This window comes from Magnolia sinica, chromosome 3 (assembly GCF_029962835.1).
Source record: "Magnolia sinica isolate HGM2019 chromosome 3, MsV1, whole genome shotgun sequence".
NCBI lineage: Eukaryota > Viridiplantae > Streptophyta > Magnoliopsida > Magnoliales > Magnoliaceae > Magnolia > Magnolia sinica.
Window position 1 is genome coordinate 93,264,264 of NC_080575.1, and position 14,067 is coordinate 93,278,330.

General features: G+C 42.5%; 1 protein-coding gene across 1 annotated transcript in view; it reads right to left on the reverse strand.

Annotated features, from left to right (window-relative positions):
* Nucleotides 1-1,606: 1,606 nt before the first annotated feature.
* LOC131240259 (2-alkenal reductase (NADP(+)-dependent)-like) overlaps nucleotides 1,607-14,067 on the reverse strand; it is a 43,476-nt gene continuing 31,015 nt past the window's right edge. Inside the window, exons 3-5 of the mRNA XM_058238381.1 lie at nucleotides 6,997-7,163; nucleotides 6,823-6,905; nucleotides 1,607-2,088 (exon numbers count right to left, since the gene is read on the reverse strand). Of these exons, the coding sequence (XP_058094364.1) occupies nucleotides 1,710-2,088; nucleotides 6,823-6,905; nucleotides 6,997-7,163 (629 nt within the window). The 3' untranslated portion in view covers nucleotides 1,607-1,709. The remainder of the gene's footprint in view (nucleotides 2,089-6,822; nucleotides 6,906-6,996; nucleotides 7,164-14,067) is intronic.

The following is a 14,067-nucleotide window of genomic DNA, read 5'->3' on the forward strand; positions in this document are numbered from 1 at the left end:
GTACAGATCAAGATCTCTATTACATAATTACTGTTAACTAAAATGAGATAAACTCATTTTTAAGCATCTATCAAACAGGACCTAAGAATCCCTTCCAACAAAGTTCAGGATTTAGATTGGATACCGCCTACCACTAGAGCTAGGCATCGAGTCGAGTCGAACTGAGTTAGGGCTGATCCGACTCGATCTGGTTTTAAAACAGACTTGACTTGACAAGGCACCGAGTCCAGCATGCTTGACCCCGATCCGAGTACGGGTCTGGCCTGGACTAATCTAGACCAAGTTCGACCTGGTCACAAGTATGGATCAGATCAAGCCGGCACCGAGTCAGGTCGGGTGCAGCGGGTATCCATGAGCTGAAATCATAACTCAAAACCTAGTTGCACTTGCCAGAATTTACACACCTCTCCATTAGCTACATGGCATCTCATATTTGAAACGTCATATCTGAGTCACACACACACAATCAAGTTTCGGATCAACTCGAGTCACTTTCGAGTTGGATTTCGGGTCGAGTCGAGTAAAGTTATTGGGTGACCCAAACTCGACTCGGTTTGAGTTCAAATTGTACGAAGTCTACTCGGTTCGGATCGACCCTCCTACTTGGTTCGGATCAAGTCGAGTCTGAACAAGTCAGATGAGTTGAGTTTGCCTAGTCGAGTCATCCCGTGCCCAGCTCTACCTACCACAGTAGGGTAGGTGGCTCACCTCCACCCCTGAGGTGCATCTTAAATGATGATCTACATCTTTCATGATCTGACTTTTATGCTACCAAGGCTATAGTGAAGAAAACATTTGTTGAGCAAGAAGATGAATATTTAATGGCTCGCATCCAAGATTCACAAGTCGAGGACACCAATGAATCATGATAGTAAGATAATAGCTTCTACATATCTACTATATATAACGCCAATAGCTTTGAACACTTTTGCCCTTGTAATTAGTCTTTATAGCATTGGTTAAGAGAGGGTGAATTCATCACAAAAATATAGCCAGTTGGCAAAGATTTTATTGCACAAGGAATAGCATACATTGTACCTGCTTTCTTTCACTTCTTTTAATGCAGGTAGGACTATTACCAAAGTTACAATTACTATGCACCCCACCTTGACGACTCTGTGATATCACTTTCATGCATTTGTTGCATCAGCTCATTTTAAGATGTCAATTCAAAAAATCAGTTATATTGAGATGTATATTGGGGAAGCCCCCCCACCCCCTTTCCAAATCTCCTCTCTCTATCCCCTCTCCCATTCGCTCCCTCCATATTTCTTTCCCTAGCAGTAATGAGAACATGAAAGGTTCAGATCAATATAGGTGGGAGGAACTGGCCCCTATACCCACTGTGGTAAGGGGTAGCACGCCATACGCTATCAAAACCCCAGAGTTCAAGATTAAGAGTCATTAGCTGAGCAATATTTGGCCTTCTCTGTGCCATTGATTATTTTTTCTTAACCATCTATTTCAGGCCACTGATTAGAAAGGCTAAGGATCTTCTAGTATATATAGAAGAATTTAGGGGCAAACACCATCTACATTAATTAACACCCCACCCATCAGATTAACACTCTGGATCACGTGAGCCCCACTTGTATGCAATGGTCCATCAGAGCTAAAGGATTCTTTCTAATTTTAGGGAAAATCATGCCTCCATAATCAAGGAGGACATGAATAAAGATACAATTACAGATAAGAGAAAAATACGCAACTCAATCAGCAGAGACACATATGACCTGCTTACCAACATTTTTACCAGAGAATAGCCCGACAAGGGCTGCTGGAGCACTTTCAAGGCCTTCATTCATGTCTTCTATGTATACAATTTTCCCTTGCTTGTAGTAATTGATAATCTGATCCACAAACTGTGGAAACAGATTCAGATAATCGCTCTGCAGAAACCCTCGCATCCTTACGCGTTTCGTGATAAGCATGAACAAGTTATGGATTCCTTCCGCACCAGACATGCTCTTCTGTGATACCATCCCACATACAGCAATCCGGCCATGCAATCTCATGTTTAGAAGCACGGCGTCAAGCATGGCTCCACCCACATTATCAAAATAGATGTCGATGCCTTGAGGAAGACACCTGTTAGCGGAAACATGTAGTTGAAAAATTTTTGTTGTTTTAGTCCAAATCCATATAGAATTGTGAGATTTTGGAGCAGTTTTGGCAGCATGAGTAGAAAACTCTTGCAACTAGAAACACTAGACAGTTAAGAATGACATCTTTCCTGAGAGGAATGCTGCCGGATGTATGCGTGCTTCATGGAGTTCAATGAAGCATGCATGCACCAAAAACATCTCTATTGAACATGTGGCACTTGTGCATGGTGATCACAACTGTTGATTTGGTGAACCACTGTGGAAGGGCCATACACCAAAAGGGAAGGCAATCAGACTGGTACCCATCCAACCAGCGGCAAGAAAAAAGGGACAGTTAGCTCAAAAGATGAAGAATGGTCCACGCTGAGTGGACAATACTGACAACAATGAGATGGTCAGTGCAGTCCAATCAACTGCAACTCTTGGCCCATTGCCATCAACAGGGTGGCTAACCAGATCAACTGTCCTCAAAAATATACATGTATGCCACATGTACAGTACACTTAATTTTACAAACACTTCTTAGTAATTAAAAATTTTAAGCACTTAGTAGAGCTTGTATGAAGTGCATGTCATAAAAGCATTACTCATTTCTCACATGTGCAAAACTGCAAATACATAGATCTAGAACCACTAGACAAAAGATGGAAAGACTTAGTTCTTAGAATGGATAATAGCATGTGCAAGAGACATCATTTCATAATATTCCGTTATGTTCAAAAGATCACGAATTGATTCAGGTTGACTGAGCTCCAGGTACCATGTGCAAATTCCAATTTTAAAAACAGCCAACCAATATATTAGACCCAGTTGAAATTTCATCAATAAGCAAGTATTTTGTCAGCCAACCAGGCAATTTTTTTATTTTTTTTTTTTAAGAGAAGATTTTATTGCAAACAACTGAGGGGACTATACAGGCACGCTAGACATTCAGGTCAGCCCAAGGCACAAAAACAACCTTGGGCCAACCTATCATATACCCAAAGAAGAACCGAGAAAAGCAAAAACCTACTTATGTACTCTCCCCTTTCTCTAATATTCCCCAGGCCCACCCGATCAAGAAAAAGTAGACTTCAGATGGACTGCGGAAGCTCCAACGGAGAAAAGATCTTTTTACATTGGGTCTCACTTCCCATACGAGCCAAACCATCAGCCCATGTGTTTCCTTCCCAAAGAACATGGACAATACGCAACTGGCCCCTCTGAAGTAGCTTGTCAATCCTAGTTCTCCAATACCACCATTTCCATTTGGACAGACATCTGTTGTTCAGCTCCTCCACTACTAATTTAGAGTCGCTTTCAACCTCTATCTTGGAGAAGGCTTGTTGCAAACACTGAGAAAGGCCCTCGAACAATGCTCTCATTTCAACCAGGCAATTTTGGCCATTCTGACATTAAACTCATACTCGAATCATGATTTTCAAGTTTAGTCCATCGAAGAAAATGATTTTATAAGAATAAGGTAATATGATGGTTGATGCAGCCTATCTTTTATCAAATCAAAGATGGACTATGTACTCAAAGATAGGCCAAACTGAGTTGACTCCACCGAGTTCTGAGTCAATTATCAAAGTTCGGAATTTTAGTTCAAATTAGACAGCCTCTGGCCCATGATAGTTGGATCTAATACCATGCACGAAATCAGTGGAGAAAAAGAAAGTTATCACAATCAAACAGCTACTTGAAAAGTGACAGCATCCGCATGTTAGAAGATGGCAATTCAAGCAAATTTCCACTTGATAATACTGAAATAACTGTCTAACCAACATGGGGGAAGCTATACAACTCAAAAGACAACATTTTGTGTTCTCCTCATCTAAGGGGCATTATAATATAGGTATTAAGACTGAAAAGCCCCCTTGGCTTGAGCTTCTGACCAACCACTTCCCTTTTTAATGTTTGTTCCAAACCACCCCTTGTGTTTTAGTGACTGCTCCTTGTATCAGAGAAAATGGAGGAAACTCATTAAATATTTTTCTAATTACAGTTATGCCCCTCTTCACAAGCCCATTTATATAATAATTCACCTCATCTTAAAAGTGGGTGCCTCATCAACCATACACATGGCATAGCTGTACATTAGTCTAGACTGTTCACATCACTAACTGGGGATAGAGCATGACTCAAAAAATCATACCAAGAACATGATTGTGACTGTCTATTTTCCATCACAGTTTGGACCACTCGCTATTTTACTTTTAATAATCTACTTTGATATCCATAAAATGAATGGTTAAGATTGCTTTATTTTAAGATATATGGCCCTTGATGGAGTGGAATGGCGAAGAAGGATTCATGTAGCCAACCAATTCATTGGGTTTAGATGATGTTCTGTCCAAAATGCACCACGCAATTTAGATGGTCTAGATAGCTGCATGAGTGCGACCCGTGAGAAGGATGAGTCATGGTGGTGAACCACAAGTTGGTTGTCCTATTGCAAACTTGTTGACTAAAGACACAATCGTCAATTCCACATAGCTGTAAAGCACTCAAACTCCATGGGACCACCATATTGTATATGGAATCAACCCCACCCATCAAGTGAGATCCCTTGATTTCATCATTCATACAAAATATTAGCTCAATACAAAATTCATATCAGCTAGACCAGTGGCAACATTGTAAAATTATGCATAAAACCTCTTAAGTTCGCGTGGTGTGGCCCAGATCAGGCTGATTTTTCTATATTCATCTTGGGAGCCACCCCTGATGATTGGTTTTGATGAAAGGCAAACACCATTGTGGCCCCACACAAAAACTTTGTTTGGCATCCGATCCCTATTGTTTCATGTGGTGTGGTCCATCTGAATTGTCTATCTGACTGATGTTTGGCCCCAGGGACTACCATTGAGGACCACACCTGATGGACAGAGTGGATGTAACACAAGTAACGTGGTAGGCCCATAGAGCTTGTGTGTTTTCACCAATGTAAAACAAGTGTTATAGAGGATTACATTCTTCTCATGGGCCCAGACTTGCACCTTAGCTCTGCACTTTTGAAAATGGCAAAGACTCATCCTCAAAAAACATGGTAGTGATGTATGTAGAACTATTCAAACCATCAAACTTGTGGGTTCAATTGTGAATGGAGCATCTCTCTAAAATTGTATCGATCAAGAAATCCTAACCACTTAGTTAATGGCTATCAAATGGATGGTTAGAAGTTAAATATTAGTAGTCCAAAATTACAAGGGAAAAAATAGATTTGTTAATATATCTTACATAATTCAGCCATTAGATGATCTAGATTGCCTTACAAGTACTATACCACATGTATGTTTGAAGAGTCACTATTGTTTTTAAAATGGTGCAAAACTGATAGAGAAGTAAATTCTTTTTCTTTTCTTTTCTTCTCTTTCTTTTTTTTCTTTTTTCTTTTTTCTGTGCAAAGTGTACTTGGCAAGTGCATGGCGAGTGCACAATTGCAACATCCAAGCTGCTCACTCAGCAGGGCTAGGCTCGGGCCTGAAAAATCAGAATTTTGAACGGGCTGGCCCAACGGCCCGGCCCAAAACAGTTCAAAATCTGGGCCGAGACCTATCCAAGCCTGGCCCGTTGACAACCTTAGGTGGGGCACATCATGAACATACACAAAAGTAAAAAATCAAGTTGGTCACTCATCTCCTAGGCCATGCAAGGTGTTGGCAATTACTTATAAGGCTGGCTAAAAAAGTTTTGCCCAGCCCATAAGACCTACATTGTGTTGCCCACCTGATAAGCACCTCGGATCTCTCATGTTGGTATGTGGATGTGGGTGGGTGAGCAGGTGCACTCAAGCCAGTGCATTGTTGGGAATTGTTCTGTGGAATCACACAGAGATGGATCTATGATAGCAATCCAAGAGTACAAAGCAAACACAAGAGACCACAAAGATTTAACGTGGAAAACCTTTTTCGGGAAAAAAATCACGGCACAAAGTGACAGATCTTCACTATGAAAGCAGAAATTACAAAAAGAAAGGACTTACCCGATTCGAATAATCTCGAATCTCACCCTTGCTACACCCTTTGTAAACCCTAGAACCCTTGGAATATCTTAAAATAACTTTAAGAAGCTTTAAAATTAATTTAGAATGGCCTTAGGGACTCCTACTAATAGTTGGGAAATCCCAACTTTCGCACCGACTTGGAATAGTCCGGAAACCGCCTCAAATTTACGTAGTCCGTGTGCAGTCTGCGCAACCTTCGACTAGTTGAACCAGAGCTAGGGCTAGTCGAAGGGTGCCCTTCGACTAGTCGAATTTCTCAGAAATTCCAAAATACATTGTTGCTGGACTTTCAGCCGAACTTTCTCCGGGCTATTCGAATTTTCTGAGATTTAAGACATCTGTTAACAACATGCATGTCTCTGGAATCTCTTAAAGAGAGAAGGAGATGAAGAGACAACAAGAGTGTAGAAGCGAATACAAAGAATAATAGAAAATTAATGGACACAGATTATTTATTTATTTATTTATTTGCAGGGGCTGGTAAGGATGGGTTTTCTAAGAAGGGGGAAAATCTGAAGATGGACTGTTCGGAGGCTTAAAGCATTAGTAGGATGTAATTGCTCCTTTCCCCTAATATACATGTAGCATGAACAAAAGCAATATGAAGAATGCATGGATAGTCTCAAGTCATATTCAAGATTTTCTCACAAGATTTGCAGAATGTGATATTTCCAATACGGAAAAAGTAAGATTTTAGAAGCACATTGCATATGAATTTCAAAAACTGACCTTTTCAAGGCCGCATCCAAGTCTGGCTCCTCTTTGTAATTGAAAGCTTCATCAAAGCCTAACTTGTTCTTCAGAAGATTAACCTGAAACATATCATTGAAATTTTATTTGCATCGTAAATGGAATATACCTCAATGCAAATAAGGCTAAAGGCAATTCCAACAAAAGACCTGCCTTCTGTTTTGTGCCAGCACTTCCAACAACATAACAGCCATATATCTTGGCAAGCTGGCCAACAAGTTGGCCAACTGCTCCAGATGCTGCAGAGACAAAAACATACTCCCCCTTTTTCGGCGAGCAGACCTCATAAAATCCAGCATAAGCTGTAAAGCCGGGCATACCTATTTGGGAAAACTGTGGTTAGCATGCTACTGGAGAATACTCATCATCATCATCATGTCCCGGTTATTGTGCAGGCTATGCTACTAAAGAAGACTAAATGATAGAAATCCTAAAATTAGAAGAAGAAGAAGAAGAAAAAAAGAAACAAATAAAAGGACATATGAGTGATTTATGCATTTAAAAAGCATACTAACAATTATGGTCTCATCTCTACCTTCCTTCCATCAACACACAGACAATGGGAGATATTCAGAAAGCACGAGAGTTAAAATAAAATTGAAGAATTTAAAATATTTATATATCTGGTAATATTTTTTGCTAGTATTCTGATACTTAATATAAAAATAAAACTTGTTACGAAGAATTAAAATTGGGGTTAATAGAATCATAGCAATGTTCAGAGAGTTGCTGATTGGCCCAGAACTCAGCCCAGTCAACTGTGTTTCACCAGGCTTTGAGTGCAGAGCCCAACTACAATTTCTGCAGGTTAAGTTAGTTTGAGAGTGATGCAGGATGATGGAAACTATCCTACGATGCATGATAAGAGATCAATTACACATTAATTTCAACAATCAACATGTAAAATCAAGCATATTCTCATAATAGATTCAAATATTCAAATTTACAACATGAAGATCCTAGGTTTTCACATACACGGTGTACGAAAATATAAAATAGAACAAGAGTGGCCCAGTTGGAAGTAGGGACTTCCAATCTAGCGTAGGCACGTTTCACACTCAAGGGAATGACTAGTAGGTTTTATGATTAGGGTTAGGAAGGGGAAAATCTGAAATATGGAGAATTAGGGTTCATGGGAATTGGGGATTTTAGAATTAGGGTTTTCTAGAAATTGAGGAAAATAAGAAGTTGAATATCTAGGGTTTAGAAGATTATAATGGAAGGGAAAAGAGGAAGACAAGAGGAGGAGAATACCTTTCGAAGAAAAGGAAGAGGAAGGATGTACCTTGGAATCCACTACCAAACAAGCTTCTACCCTTCCACAATTTAACTGGAAGGGAGGGGTTTTTTTTTTAATTAAAAAAAAAAACCCTGGAAAATAAGGAGGAAAATTCATTCACACAAGAGAGCTCCACTCTTCTTTTTTTTTCTTCTCAATAACACCACTAGGGTTAGAACTCACCCCCTCCCCCCCGCTTTTATAATAAAAATTTCGAAATTAAAATCCAGCATAATTACAACTATGTCACTCACTTAAGTAAGGTGGCCCATCATCCAAAATAAGAAAACTAAAACATATATTATCAATCTCAATCATCAAATAACTCCTAAAAATACCAAAAACTATAAAGAAAGCAAGATCAGAGTCCAAGGGGCCCAAATCTAAAAGATCTGGTGGCCCGATGGCCTGATCGACAAGATCCAACGGTTGGATCGACACGAAATAGAAATCTTATGACTAGTATAGTCTCCTAAGCAGCCCACATGCATCATCCCAAGGTGGAGTCTTCCTGATGCACGTCCAATGGATATGCATGTGGGGTCTTCAAAATGGCCCGGCTGGCCCCATCTGGAACTCGTCTTCATCCACAAAGAAAGCTGTGCTAGTGTGGGTGATCGTCTTCATCTCTGGTACACTCGAGTAGGTCATCTGAAGTCCCCATCAATTCTCTCCGGCTAAGAAGAATTCGCCACTGGCGAAATAAAGCTGTGATAACGCTCGAGGAGGTCAGGATCAATGCGCTGGAACTCTGCCTCAGTAATCCAAGTGTTGTCTGACTCTGGCCTGTTCTTCCACTTCACAAGGTATTTCTGATATCCTCCATGGCGGGTAGAGACTGTTTAGTGGCCCAGAACATCCTCAATCTCTTCTTTCCAACCAGGTACTAATGGAAAAGAAGGCAATGGGTGGGAAGTAAAGTCTGGTAATGGCCATGGTGATGGGGACATCACGCTGCCCACACGTGCACGCACACCACCCCCCTACGAAGGACGGCCCCACCGTCGATCTAGCTTAATGATGACGACCAGGGAGGGCCTCCTAATTAGAAAACGAAGTTTTGATTCAAAAGAGTGGGCCCGATGGTCAAGAAAAGCTGATGCAGGACATGAAATGTAAGCCCCGTATCCTAGACTGTACCATTCCGTAGACTTCCGCGGTCTTTCCGATCGAATTCCGGCAACCTTCGATCCTTAACCAGCATTTGCACGTGACCCTGTGTCACATGCCGTCAACCCAAGACTTGTACCCCTACGACCGCGCCGTCGCCGCGGTTCCGATGCCGTGTCTCGCGCGCCTATCCGATACTTTGGCCAGGGCCAGCGTTCGGTGCGAGGAAAACGCCGCGCATGCGAATTACGAGAGAATCTCTACGAGATGTCACATCAATCAATCACTCAATCCATCCCATCATGTCAAGTACACATCACCTTTCACCCATCCCCAAGCAACCCCAAAGTCAAAAAGTCTCTTACACACCCATGCCTTTCTTACACCAAGTAACCACAAAAGTCAAAAGAAGCCTTACACACCCATCCCTCTCTCTCCCATCCATCACTCCATCACTCCATCACCCATCTCTCTTTACAACTCTCTCTCTCCTTCATTTTCAAATCACAATCCAAGTAACCCAAAAACCTCCATACGTCCAAGCTCTTCCAATCCAAGAGAGCCACAAGTGTGGCCCACCTTTCCTTACCCTTTCATCTCCCATCTCAACCATCCAAACCTCATCTCCTCCATTAAGATCGAAGCTAAGGAGCAAAGAAAGCCAAGGGAGCAAGAAGATCGAATGGTGGGTGCTTCATAGGCTTAGATTTGCATGTTTTTAAGATGGGCCAAGTGAGGCCTACGGATTGATGGTATGGATCTCACTTTGGACCCTAGGTGTGGCCGATGGCCCACCTTGATCCACATGATCATTCCATGATGCGGCCATTCTCCATGGACCCCATCATGATGTTTATTTTATTTGCATGGCTAGAGGTCATCTAGACCTTCCATTTTGGTGGAGAAGGGATCTCAACCGTTGATCTTTGATTTATTGGGCCCACATGTTATGGGACCCACTTGATATATGATTTAGTGCAAGGGAGGGCTCATAGTGGCGGAGCCCTCCATCACGCGTGTCCCACTCTCTCTTTCTTCCTCTCTCTCTCTCCCTCTTTTCCTAATTTTTTTATGTGATGATGATGTGGTTGTGTGGCCCACCTGGATGGACCCCACCACGAGGTATGTATTTTTTTATCCAAAATATCTAAAAGTGGGGCCCACCTTTTATGTGTTGTACCCACACCATTCATCATGAGGTGGCCCACTTGAGCAAAGCCCTCCATGCATGTGCTGTGAGGATCCGTCCAGCGTCCAAGGACGCTGGACATCACTGGTAAAACACCACTAGTAGCTTGTTTTCAAGCTCATGGGGTGACCCACTCATATAGGCTTGATGTATGTTTTTGATCTATACCGTCCATTCCTCTCCCTAGCTCATTTTAGACGTTGAGTTGAAAATTGAACTCAATCCGATGTCCTGGTGGGCCACAGCATAGCAAACGGTGGTTGTTACCGTTAAAAATTCACCTGATGTTTTAATGCACCAAAAGATATTAAATATTGGGCTTGTTTGGCTCGTATTGAGATATGGGAAACAATGGCAAGGTTGGATTCATCCGATGCGGGCCCTACACGTGAAAAACTGCAAAAAAAATTGGTTTTCTTTTTAAAAAAAAAATATATATATATATATAACAAGCAGCAGCCATATATATATATATATATATATATATAACAAGCAGCAGCCGCTGCTGCTGCCAGAGGCGCAGGCAGCGCCTGCGCTGTAGGCGGGCGGGCGGAAAGCAGGAACCCACGGCCCCTGCCGTGGGCCCCACCATGATGTATATTTTATATCCACACCGTTCATCGGGTGGGCCACTCCCTGAAGTGGGCCCACTCCAAAAATCAGCCTGATCTAAAGCTCAGGTGGCCCACATCATAAGAAACAGTGGGATTGAACGGCGACCTTCGAGACCCTTTTTGGGTCCACAGAAGTTTTGGATCAGGATGAAATTTGTTTTCACTCTTCATCTAGGTCTACGTGACCTTATCAACGGGTTGGATGGCGTATAAACATTATGGTGGGCCCCACGTGGAGCCCACAGTGATATATGTGTTTCATTCCCACCGTCCAGGCGGACGGTGGAGCCCACGGTGATTTATGTGTTCTATCCCCACCGTCCAGGGGACGGTGGGTGTGTGCGTGTGTGTGGGCGTGTGTGTGTGTGTGTATAATATTGTATATACTATATATAAATTATATATTATATTATATATAATATACTGGGTGGTGGGCCTTCATGTGGACCTGTTCTATCCCCAACGTCCAGGGGACGGTGGGTGTGTGCATGTGTGTGGGCGTGTGTGTGTGTGTGTGTGTGTGTGTGTGTGTGTATAATATTATATTATATATAATATTGTATATACTATATATAAATTATATATTATATTATATATAATATACTGGGTGGTGGGCCTTCATGTGGACCCCCCACCATGATGCAAGTGTTGCATCCAAAACCGTCCATCCATTTTGAGAGCTCATTTTATGTCAGGAGTTAAGGAATAGGCCAGATCTAAAATTCAAGTTGACCCCACCATTCAAAGTAGTGGCCAATGACGCCCACTGTTCAAAATTTCCAAGGGGCCATAGCAGTTTCCCATCAAGTTGATATTGACCCCACTCCATCTATCACTATGTAAATTATGGAAGGGGTTGATGGGAAACATATTTCATGGTGGGCCTTAGGAATTTTAATGGTGGAAATCATCACCACCACTTTTGTTGGGTGTGGCCCATTAGATGTGTATGGGGCCTAATTGGTGCGGCCCATTTAATATACATAAGGCCCATGTGATTAGGCCTATTGTGATGTATTTTAAGGCCCAATGGGTTATGGCCCATTGCAATGTACGTAGGGCCTGTTGGTGAGGCCCATTAATGCAGCCCATTTGACGAATGTAAGGCCCATGTGATACGGCCCATTTGATATAATGAAGGCCCAATGGGATGTACCTAAGGTCCATTGTAATGTGTGATCCCAACATGGTTTATGCAATGATGTTTACGACGGGCTATGCCTTGGGAGTAATGTTGGTTTGACGTCCACATTGCAAGTATAGTGTTGGTTAAATGTCCACATTATGACTCTCCCTAGGGCTCATTGATAGGCTCGTACATGTAATGTGTAGGCCGTCTAAGCCCATCTTCGTTATGAACTGCATCCATTACCATATAACATGCTTAGTATAGTTCCATGATTCACTATCAGACGCATCATATGTATGCTTAATATGAGAAGTGACTGATCATAGCATATGCCTTCGGGCAGATTGTTTATGGGCTCCCGGATAAGCGGTGCTGCCCTACATGAGCGCACGATATGCGCAGGACTGCTGCATGACTGGATAGTGTGATTCATGCATTCGCATTGTGTGATATGGTACTATACGCCCTAGCGACATCAGGGCTGTAGCCTCCACAGGCGTATCGTGGTTGGCAGGATTGGATACCGAAAATCTTGTTTTACATGGGGTGCTATCAATATCCCTGGGTGAAAGTCCCTAAACCCTTATAGTACCAAGAGGTTGCTCCAACGTCTAGACCGAGTGGGTGCATGAGCGCCGAGTACTGATTACCAGACGGTTGCGCTTTCCACTGTGTTGTGGTCGGTTGGAAGGGGGTGCAGCCTTACCCGCCCTAGAGGAGGGGGCAAAACTAGGCTGAGTCTGACCAGCTCGAGGAATGGGTCTGCTATTAACGAGCCGAGCCCGATATTAGTAGGCGGATAGTGAGGTCTCTTCCACTCACCTTATTGCGTGCGATGGGGCGGCAATCTGGTTGGAGTGTACTAGACCCCGGTGATATTCCAGAGTTGAGCTATATTGATATGTGGACTTAGATGAGGATTCGCATGCTTGAGTTGCATTTCGCACCGCATAGCCTTGATACGGTCGACATCATTCATGCCTTGCACCGCATGGCCTTGGTACGGCTAATAGCATTCATGGATTCATCAGCATATTTCGCATTACTCTGATACTGCATAACTACTACCTTGTGCACACACTTTCACCGCCCTCTAAGCTTTCCATAAGCTTATGCACGACCGTTGCGTGCAGGTGATGTTGGAGCGCAGCAGCGCTGAGGTAGGAGCGCTTTGCAGATCATCTCGGAGCTTTTTAGTTATTATCATTGTATTTCCCTTTATGCTCATTGTACTTTTAAAGTTTTTGATCATAATGGAAATGTGATGGAATTTTTGGTTGTTGTTTGTGGGTTATGCCTTTAGTTATGCTTATTACGAATCAAACTGGTGTTGAAAATCCTCCTCGTAGCATCCAGGATCGGAACCTGGCGAATGGGCGCTGGGAGCCGAGAATGGGGTTCTACGGAGGCTGTCGGCGCCGGATTCGGCGATCGAAAATTTTGTGAGCTCGGTTTCCGAGTTTGGGGCGTGACATGAAATTCAGATATGATGTGCAAGATTTCAGACTTAAGATCATACTAATTCAAAACAATTCATATTAAAATTTCACATCCCACACAAGTCCAAACATTCAATTAAGGGGAATCTGTGCGGGTCCAGGCCGACACATGTTAGGGCTGGATCAATAAAAATTATGAACCAAACTATACTCAAAGAGAGATAGAAATCATCCACACATGCACAGTAATCAGTCCCTAATCCAAGGGATTCACCAATTTCAATTCAAGGAACCCTAGGGTGAGAAAATGGGCAAATAAATTAAGGATAATGTAATCTAGGGTTAGGGTTTATGAAAAACTGGTATGAGAGGGTAAAATAAGAAGAAAAATTGAACTGGAAAACAGTTCCTGCGTGCGGACGGCAACAATGGCCAGACGCACGTGCGTGTGATCACGACCGCAC